The sequence below is a fragment of a genome, unplaced genomic scaffold (genome assembly GCF_019419815.1).
Source record: "Pyrus x bretschneideri cultivar Hongxiangsu unplaced genomic scaffold, Pyrus_bretschneideri_v1 Contig1, whole genome shotgun sequence".
Lineage (NCBI taxonomy): Eukaryota > Viridiplantae > Streptophyta > Magnoliopsida > Rosales > Rosaceae > Pyrus > Pyrus x bretschneideri.
Genome location: NW_025999390.1, coordinates 16564121 through 16574364, shown reverse-complemented (window position 1 = coordinate 16574364; position 10244 = coordinate 16564121). Strand labels below are relative to the sequence as shown.

Genomic DNA, 10244 nt, shown 5'->3' with positions numbered 1-10244 from the left:
TGGCTGCCAGTCCAGAATTTGTCTTGTAAGCTGTTTTTTGTGGTGCAACTGAATCTAAATTAACACGAAGTTGAATGAAAATTACCCGTATATAGGGGTTGCAGTACGATCCATGGGCCAAGCATCCATACTCCATAGGGAAGAGCCCATCACTTGACACATCATGTTGTATCAAAACGGGGCAAAATAATTTGGTATATCTAGCCATTTTGTGTAAGATGCTGATGAACCAATTTTGAAATTTCTACATTCTGGTCCTTGTGAAACAGTAACGACATGTGTACCCATTACATCACATGATGAGAGCTGTAGATACAAATGATGTAAGTATCTTTTCATGCTTATATGATGGATTTTAAACGTAATAATTGAGTGACGGATTTTCAACTAATGATGAGGGAAATCTAGCAAAACGATATGCTTAAAAAGTAGGAGATCTAAAGTAAATTCGCAGTTGAAAAGGATGAGAAAAGAGATTGGGTAATACGAGCCATGCGCGGCACTTTAGGTGACACATGCTTCATTTTGTAAACGACATGGATTCTTGCTTTATTACAAGGTTTTGGCATCTCATAAGTAGTATTATGTAAAAGCTAATTACTTATTGATCAAGTCAAAGTGTTGACAAAAGTTTCCCTAACAAACATTAATGCACATAAAATTTCAAAACTCAAAAATTGTTTAATAAATTGTACATCACCACCATATCTATCAATTGAAAAACTAACAAAAAGGTTTCAACAATTGATCTACTATTCCAAACGTTTCTTTAAGCATATCATCATCATTCATCAAACAAATCAATCAAATCGGATGCAAGCTTACCTCATCGTCATGTCTTTGAACTATTGTTTGGACCCAATATTACACGCTCGATCAATGTGCAATTGAGGCCGTTGAATGAATTAACGAGTTGGTAGAAAGTTTAGAAATTAGGTTGCAAGTTTCGACTAAGCTACATAATGAACAACTTAATTCGTCATCTATGAAATTCGAATCTAATACCTTTCACACTTACAAGTGAAGAAGAATATCATTCCGTAGTACTGAATGATAGTGAGTTGGAATTGCTTAAAAGATTAGGGTTGGATTGTGGCTCGGTCAAGTCCCAAACAAAGTAGGACATGTTGGAGGGTCATGATAGGTTTTGATAAGATTTGAATTAAATTGCTTAAGGAACATTCGTGTCTAGATAAAGAATGAATTAATTATATAAAATTACTAGATTCAGAATCTTAGTTCAACTCAAAGAGGGTGAGATACAATGGTGATAGAGTTTTAGTGAAAAATGATTTGTGAAAGGACAATAAGAAACAAGAAGAAAAAAAAACCATAATCTGATCGACTCCATCTCCATCTCCATCTCCGTCGCCGTTGCCTCTTCTCCTATGATTGGTTTTATGAACAAGTACAAGAATAAAAAAGACCCTAATTTGATCGAGTTCCCAAAAACTAACAAAACCCTACCTGGAGAGCAGAAAGCAATCAAAGCAAAACCCTAAATTTAAAACCTGCAAAAGTAAGGTGTTTGCCTCTGAGGAATTTGAATTGTGGCTTCCGCGGCGTTTCAGGGGTATGAAAGAAAAAAAAATAAAAGAAGGTTTAATGGCGCTGGTTGAATTGGCGGTTTTAAATGGGAGAAAAATGAAATAAAATATGGCGTTAGAGGAAGGGCTTGAACCTTCAACCTTGTGGTTAAGGGCTACACGCTCAAGTGAGCTACTCCAACTTATGTTATTTTAATTTAGGGTAAATTAAACTTTCCCACTTCAGGTTTGGATCGATTTTAATTCCTTACAACATCTTTAAAATATTTCACTTTCATACATCAAGTACTATTTTATTTCAATATAATACGTCCGTTACATTTTCCATCCATTTGTCCATTAAGAGCTGATGTGGTTGTCACATTTATGCTGACGTGGCTGCCACATTTGTGCCACGTGGCTAAACACTTAATAAAAAATTAAAAATAATTATTTAAAGAAAAGTTATAAAAAAAATTAAAAAAAAAAAAAAACACAGATCCCATTCGTCTTCCCCATCGCCCACCTCTTCGCAAGCTCTCATCTTTACCTCTCTTCTGCAACACCAACACCATCCTCATCTTCTTCCTCCCTTTCACTCCCATTTTCTTCAATTCCAAACCTCCTAACCCCACAAATCCCCCAACTGGGTCTCCCCATTCCCATTCAATCCCCAATTCTCCCCCAAAAAGTTCCAATCTTTCTCCACCACTGATTGAAAATTCCAGAGAGATTTGAACCGCCCCAATTGGGTTCCCAAAGGAACCAAATATCCCCCACAATCTAACACCTTTTGAAATCCCTATGCTGCAAAACCTCTGATTTTTTTCTTCAATCAACAGAGTGCAGCGAAAAGCGTTGAGCTTTGAGGGAAAGAGGGACTTAGAGAGAAAAATGAAAGGGCTAGAAAGATTAAGAGAAAGTGATTTGGGATCAGATGCGGAGCTCCACAGGGACCCCAATTCCTGGACCCGGTTCCCAATCTCGAGCCACCCCTAAACTCCTCGTCTGGCTCCTTCTCTTTGTCTCTTTAACTTAACAAATTAAAATCTCCGTCGGCTGGTTTGCTTTATCGGGTTGGTGGGGTAGGGTGGCGAGGGGTTGCGGGGGAGGGTGGGTGTGGAGTGGGATGGGAGGGTTGGGTTGTGAGGAAGGGGACGGGGAAGATGTTTAGGGTTTTTTTATTTTTTTGTTTTAATAGGGTAAATTATTATTTTTTAATGCATAAAAAAAAAAAAAATTTGCCACGTGTCAGCCACGTCAGCTCTTAATGGATAAATTGATGGAAAATGTAACGGATGTGGGGAAGGGGACAGGGACGGGGAAGATGTTTAGGGTTTTTTTAATTTATTATTATTTATTAATAGGGTTAATTATTATTTTTTAATACATAAAATTTTTTTTTTTTGCCACGTGGTAGCCACGCCAACTTTTAACGGACAAATGGATGGAAAATGTAACGGATGTATTATATTGAAATAAAATAGTACTTGAGGTATAAAAGTGAAATGTTTTAAAGATGCTGTAAGGAATTGAAATCGACCCTAAACCTGAGGTGGTAAAATGTAAGTTACACTTTAATTTATTACGGTTCATTTTCGAATAATAAATAATTTCATATTTCAGCATAAGTAGATGACTATTTTATTTTCTAACAAAAGTCTAATGAAACAATTTTTCTTCAACCAAAATCAATAAACTACTTATCACTGCAGGTCGCTGACACTACAAAAAAAGCTTTCATAAACTCATTCCTTACTATAAGTGTGCCGGAGCAGGCTGAAATCAATAACAACTATAATGGTTGAGGACTTGCCATTTAGAAAGTGAATGAGATTAGAGATAATGATCTGAGTTAGATTGCAATGATAGCTTACTTTACTTTATAGGGGCTTGGGGTTTTTCCTATTATTATTCCTCAGTTTTTAAGTTAAGCTAGCGATGGGAATAAGAAAGGCTAAGGTTATTAGAAAATGAAATAATCTTGTTTGATTTGGCAAAATGTGTTAATTAGATAAATAAACCAATGCACGAGATTAAGACAAGTGTCACATCCCGGCCCGGGACGGACCACTTCCCAGGCCCGCTCCACCACCGTAGCACGATATTGTCCGCTTTGGGCCCCCAGCACACCCTCACGGTTTTGTTTCTGGGAACTCACACGAGACCTTCCCGATGGGTCACCCATTCTGGGAGTGCTCTCGTGTGCTACTTGCTTAACTTCGAAGTTCCCATGGAACCCGAAGCCAGTGAGCTCCCAAAAGGCCTCGTGCTAGGTAGGGATGGGAATATACATATAAGGATCACTCCCCTGGGCGATGTGGGATGTCACAACAAGAATATAATCCAATACGTACTTGTGAAATGAAATCTTACCTTGTCAAATTTTTTGTTTGTGTTTCAAACAGTTGATAAGTGATGAAATATAACCTTGTTAGAATATGAAATTTCTTTAGGTTGGTGCATGTCTATTAGGAGAAAAACACGATGGCAGATGATATTGCCAATTAGAGTTATAATATGAATCTTGAGTACCATTATTTTGATAATCCTCCTGATTAAATTGGAACTCAATTATTTGATGAGATAATGGTTGTCCCTAGAACTTGAATTATCTGTAATAACTTTTTGAGCTTTTGAAAAAAAAAAAAAAAAAAAAAAAAAGCTTATTAAAAAATCTGAAACATTTAGGTGGAAATGTTTTTTCTTATCTTTAGGTTGAAACATTAAAAAAAAGAAGTTTAGATCACTACATAAATAAATATATAAACCCATATAAAGCTTGGAATACCCACCCTGGGGATGCTGGGCATGGAATAGTTCATATCAGGGAGCTGGGCAACGGGCAATACATTGGATTTTCAACATCTTCCTTCTCAAAACCTATCTGTTCCCATTGAACTTCACCAACACTGCCATTTTATAGCACTTAAACCAGGCAACCACCTGACTTATGCATCTCCAAGTTTCAACTTACCATCAACTGCTTATAACAAACAAAGAGGATAAAATTCTGATCCAGCACCGTGCCCGCACATAGAAGCTCTGGTTTCTGAAGCCGTCCTGATACGGCTACAAGAGTGTAGCAGGATTGATTTCCCGGCTCCTAATAATTCGTTCGGATGCACATTGCTCATTGGTTTAATGAAACTTTACAGAACCAGGCAAAGTACAATGAGAAAAGGGATTCAATTTTCTGAAGCACATCAAATTACATTCATATTATATATTTTCATTGAGTATGTATACAGCTGCAAAATGGAAGAAGATATATTATGAATGATGAAAAAAGCTCACGACTTTGCTGAAATCTAGAAATCTGATAAAAAAAACTATATCAAAATTAGTACATGATTACGAAAACCAGTCACTCCCTACCATATTTACCTATAACATGAGGATACTTTTCCACACTTTTTAAAACCCACAAAGCGCTCCGGCCTAGAAGCAATGAGTCTTACCGGGCGAAGAGATTTGGAGACGCTGTGGCATAAGAAGCAAACCACGAGAGGCTTCATTTCTTCTTTTTCGGTATAAGGGAACTGGGTTTTGAGAACATGGACATTTTCTTTCCAAAGAATCCTGAAGTCTTTGGTGATTTCCTTTCAGTAGAACGATTTACATGGTCTCCGGATGCATTAAGGTCAGCAGATCCAGAGCACTCGTGCTCATCGACATATTTGATATCTCTTAAGAGCCGTAGCACTTCCAATGCGCTTGTCATTGCTCTCTCTGTCCCATTGTTAGATAAATAGACAAGTGATGGGATAACACCCTCGTGCATGACCAACTGACAGTACTCATCACGTTGAGAGCATAAAGAAAGGAGGATATCAACAGCATGTTCTTTGTCCTCACTGCTGCCTCTCTCCAGGAGTTCAGCAATAGAAGCAATGCATCCATTACTTGCAGCAATTGAAATCCTGGCCTCTTCAGTATCACACAAATTTTTCAATATAGAAATGCAGACTCCTGAAAGAACGTCATCTTTAAAGAAAGAAACCAATTTTGGTATGTACTCCGAAGATACAATTTTTGAGCAAATGTCCTTATCTAAGGACAAATTACGTAAAATCTTAATGGCTTGTCCTTGTAAATCTTTGCTCTGGGAGTCGAGAAGTTTTAGAATGGATGTAAGTGCACCAGATTCTGAGACCTTAGGCCTGCAATACTGGTGGCCAGACACAACTTCCATTATGGCAAGAACTTCTTCTGTTACCTTTGAATCAAGATAACATGCCAGCAGACTATATGCCTCTTCACATAGATAAGGTATTCCGTTTCTACAGTAGGCAGCAAAAACGAAATTAAAAGAATCTAAAAACAACTGCAGTATGGATGTGGACGTTATTGCATAACAGTTTGATGCGTAAAACAGTTCACTAGGCCACAACTTAGTCATGCAAGAGTAACAAATTCCCAGCTACAAAATAAATATTTACCTGTTTTTTGTCACAAAGGTCAGTAATAATTTAAATCCATCCCTCTGCGCTTTTGCATCATCCAGGTCATGTGCATCCCTCAAAAATTTGATGAGAGGTTCAACAAAATTCTTAGATGACATAGCAAAGGAAGCTTGAGGATTGCATTTCAAATGGTTTTTGACATCTTCGACAACCTTGCATTGGGATTCCCATTGGACTTCACCAAGTTCAGATAGAAATTGAGCACCTGTCTCGCATTTTTTAGCATACTGGTATTTCAGAGAATCGTTGTCGTTCTGCACCAAACTCAAGCCATTTTCAATCTTATTGCGTGATGAATCCGAATTGTAACTGGTATCTAAGGACCCAAACGATATACTGCTGAAATCCATTTGTAGGTGTAGATCATTCATAGAACTGCCTAAACTACGAACGGAAGTGGAAGAGGTTTCCCATGAGAGGACTTCTGGTTGCATACTTGGGTCGGGAAGGACAACTCCATACTGTGTACACCACCTTGATATTAACTCCTTCATGTTAATGTTCGGAGTCAATGACAGGTTGGTTAGTTTCATATTAGTTTTTGGACATGTATCGTGACCCTCATCAAACCACTTCTGTATCCACATTTTTTCATATGTTTGACCAGATTCAATGACAACAGGATCGTACATTATTCTGGAAGATATTCCGCACATAAATTCCTCAGGAGGTACAGCTCCACGAAACAAGTTACTTTGTGCCTTGGACTCGCCATAACCAATGTGAGGTTCAACTTCAGCATGTTGATTAGATTCAAAACCATTTCCAGAATTCTCAGAAGCAAACGTTCCTTGTTGCAGCTCTAAGGCACTATCTGTTTGCTTTCCCATTATCAAGCTTCCATACTTCTTCAATAGATACATGAAATAAGTCAAAATTTGCTTTTTCCGAGGGTCACTGTCACCAACTTTTTCTAGCAACTTCCTAATCGATCTTTTCTCAATTAAGATTGCCTTTGATGATGTGATATGGAGCCTCAAGGACGCAATTTGAAGAGCCTTGATTTCAGAATCCTCCCTTGGGTCTGACTGAGAAGAAACATCATGGAGCAATTCTCGGACAACCCTCCCAGCTTCTTCTTCATACGGGTCCAGTATAAATGTTGAACCTTTAAGATCCTCAGCTATTTGAGACAGCTGCAAATGACATTTCATCATCATCTCAACCAAATAACTGTGACTTAATTAGTATGAACCAACATAGAAGATTAGAAATTAAATGAAAAAATTAGTGACTTTGAGCCAAGCTAACTTTACTTTTAAACAATAAAACCCAGATCATTAACAAAATATGCTGCCAGAGAAAAAAAAAAAAAAAAAAAAAAAAGAAAAGAAAAAGAAAAGAAAGAAGAATAAGCCTAGGACATCAACCTTCAACATTGTTTTGATTGATGGATAATATCTATAAAGGTTTGATGTGAGCAAAGATCAATCAAAAAATACTGATCCATGCAGGTCTATGCCCAGCACCCCATCGAAGGGAAGTGGGGTTGTGGAAAAAGGAAATACAAAAAGATGATGAAAACTTTTAGTAGGAAAAAGGGCATGTAAGTTAACAAACCTGCATCACCAACATCACTGGAACCCAGTTCTGAATTTCTCGTAAACTTTGCTCTAACAAGTTCCTTGATCTTTGACATCTTGAGACCATCACATCCCCAGTAACTGCCTGCAAGTCAACCATAGAATGGCAGGTAGGTACACAGTTCATATTGGACAAACCGCACCGAGTATTTGACATCAAAAGAAATTTTTGATTATGCATTTCAACACAGCTAACCCATAGGCGTTGGGAGTTGGACAAAGCTTCATAGAGAGAGTTTCTCAAAGGTACAAACCAGGTAGAGTTTACTAGACTCGCTGCAATGCTGAAGAAGTAGCTTGGCTTTCTCCATTCCACGATTTAACAAGCATAGAGCCTGTATTCCTGTTGAGCACCGAGGTCGAGCTGCTTCTATTTCTGGAAGTATCCTGGAGATTCTATCAACCAACCTCAGGAGTTCCGTGCACATTAAACGATGAACCTGTTATCATGAATAACAATTATGTGAAAAATCTAACTACTATGACTAAACAATTAAATAAATACACTAGAAAAATTTAAGGACACATAATCTCAAGTCTGAGGTTCCCCAGAGTATCCATTAGAATTACAAGGAAACATGATCACTGTCACTTTCCGAAATGTATGTCTCAGTTAAATACATCCTAACATCTCTTTTTGTTTTTCCACACAATTGCAGAGATAGCATAAGGGATTCAGTCATCTTGCAGAAAGATCAGTAATCTCGTGGTTTTTCTTACCCCACTTTTTACATCTGCTAACAGCACCATATTATCTTCCTTCCAAAAATCAGCTATTGGTTGTAAAAATAGAGTCATGCCTTTACCAACGGGACCAGATACCGAAAAAACGACACGCAGTGTATAATTTTGGACTTCATATTTCACACATCAAATACAAACTAGAACAATTCACAATATCATTAGTTTGGATGAGAAGAGTTGTCTCTTGTTGTAAGTGACAAAAGTTGATCAGACATTGATTCATAACTACAAAACGAATGCATCTTCAAAGTTAAACATCCCATATGACCTAAAATAAGAGATTGATTTAGCATATTATACCTTAAAGGAATGAGGTTTCCTCGTTGCCTCCGCCACTTCAGCAGCATCGGTACCCATTCGAGAGAAATTATCTCATATCTGGGCATTCAATAAGAAAAAGACAGTTATTTTCATGTGTTTCTAACATATTATGAAAACAATCTAATATTATGCTAGAGTCACATTTCAATATTCAGCAAACATCAATCCAGTATGCAAAACTATGTGACTTCGGGCACAAGTTCTGAGCAAACCCCAAATTCAACACTTTACAGTATTCGTCGTAAATGCTAAACAAGAAAAGTTGAATTCATCAAAAAGTAACACTCAACATAAAATTAGGTTATAAAGGTTATAACATTTCCATATCAAGAACCATATGAATAGTCTAGGGGAGCTCTTCACACAAAACCATTTCAATTGTGTCCACCATAAAAGAATTGCGTACCAGTAACGGAATTCGGGTGCAAAACAATCATCACAGAAGACCAAATTTGATTAATTCAACTGGAATGTTCATGTTTGGATTCATTTCTGCGACAGAGATTCACATACTAACAATCTTGATTGGGCCAATCATTCTCAGTCACCTAAAATTTCCTTTTCTCGCCTAAATTGCTAAATTCTCACAAATCATTTAACTTGTATACATACATACATACATACATATATATATATATATATATATATATGACACAAAATATTAACTTCAAAAAGAAGAAATAAAAAAAGGGACTCACCCAGTGAAGCAGAAATAGAAGTATGCTGACAAGCTTCCTCCTCAGTCTTCAGCCAGACAGAAAGGCTAAATTTTGAAAATCCTACAACCCAATTCACATACCACACCAAATATTACCTTCAAACCATTCACCTCTGAGGAACACCTTGAAATCCCCACAAAGTTGTCCAATTTCCAGCAGAATTCAGCTTCTTTCAGTGTTAAGAAGCCTTCCCAGAAATTGAAAGCAAAATAACATACGCTTGGTCTGCACAAACTATTCAGATAAACAAAACCCAGAATTGGATTCCTTTTGGGTAAACCACACCAACCAAACAAACACCAATCAAATTAAGTAGCTTTTATATCCAAAAATGACCCAGAAAAAAAAGAAAAAGAAATAATAATAATAATAATAATAAAAAGAAATAATAAAATATTACAATTTGCAGAAAGTAAAGCATTGCTGCATGCCCCCACAAGAAGGGCAACCAAGTCTTTGCCCTAGAAAACGAAAATACTTTAATTAAAAAGACCCAACTTTTGTCTGCTAGTTTTGGAATTGGAATAATGTGGAGTTTTTGTATAATGTAGAGCCTGGGGAGGAGACTCGGGAGAGCAGCAAAATACCGGTCAACGAGCATCAGGCGTTCTCGGTCGTCCACTAACAGTGACAGAGCGAGAGAGAAAGAGTCTTTGTCTCTGCATGGGCGAGTAAATGAAGAGTCTTTATCTCGTTACGTGACTAGAAAGACACATAAGAATACTGGTCGTACGAGAGAATATCTCTCATACTTTGTGAAGTATAGTGGCCAGTAAGGCTGTGAGCGGTAAAGGAAGCTGACAATTTCAAATGCGCAGATCATATTAAGAAGGCTTCAAAGGGCCGTCATCAATACAAGAACGGAAAAGTCTAATGTTTTTTTTT

The 10244-nt window shown here is 37.3% G+C and overlaps 1 protein-coding gene across 2 annotated transcripts; it reads right to left on the bottom strand.

The window, feature by feature from the left end:
• Positions 1–4718: 4718 nt before the first annotated feature.
• On the bottom strand, positions 4719–10041 carry LOC103960847 (U-box domain-containing protein 5). Of its 2 annotated transcripts, none has more exons than XM_009373340.3 (6): positions 9339–10041; positions 8620–8697; positions 7830–8015; positions 7553–7660; positions 5969–7128; positions 4719–5809 (listed from the first exon to the last, which is right to left on the bottom strand). In XM_009373340.3, exons 2-6 carry the CDS (start codon positions 8674–8676, stop codon positions 5041–5043), a joined length of 2280 nt encoding a protein of 759 aa, XP_009371615.1. In that variant the 5' UTR covers positions 8677–8697; positions 9339–10041; the 3' UTR covers positions 4719–5040. The 2 variants fall into 2 exon arrangements, with proteins under 2 accessions (XP_009371615.1, XP_048445250.1); XM_048589293.1 differs by lacking the exon at positions 9339–10041 and adding an exon at positions 9047–9186.
• Positions 10042–10244: the final 203 nt, after the last annotated feature.

Coding starts and splice junctions, on each gene's coding strand:
- LOC103960847 (XM_009373340.3), bottom strand. CDS start 8,676: ATGGGTACCGATGCTGCTGAAGTGGCGGAGGCAACGAGGAAACCTCAT. Junction 8,016..8,619: donor GGAAACCTCATTCCTTTAAG/GTATAATATGCT, acceptor TCATGATAACAG/GTTCATCGTTTAATGTGCAC. Junction 5,810..5,968: donor ACCTTTGTGACAAAAAACAG/GTAAATATTTAT, acceptor TGCCTACTGTAG/AAACGGAATACCTTATCTAT.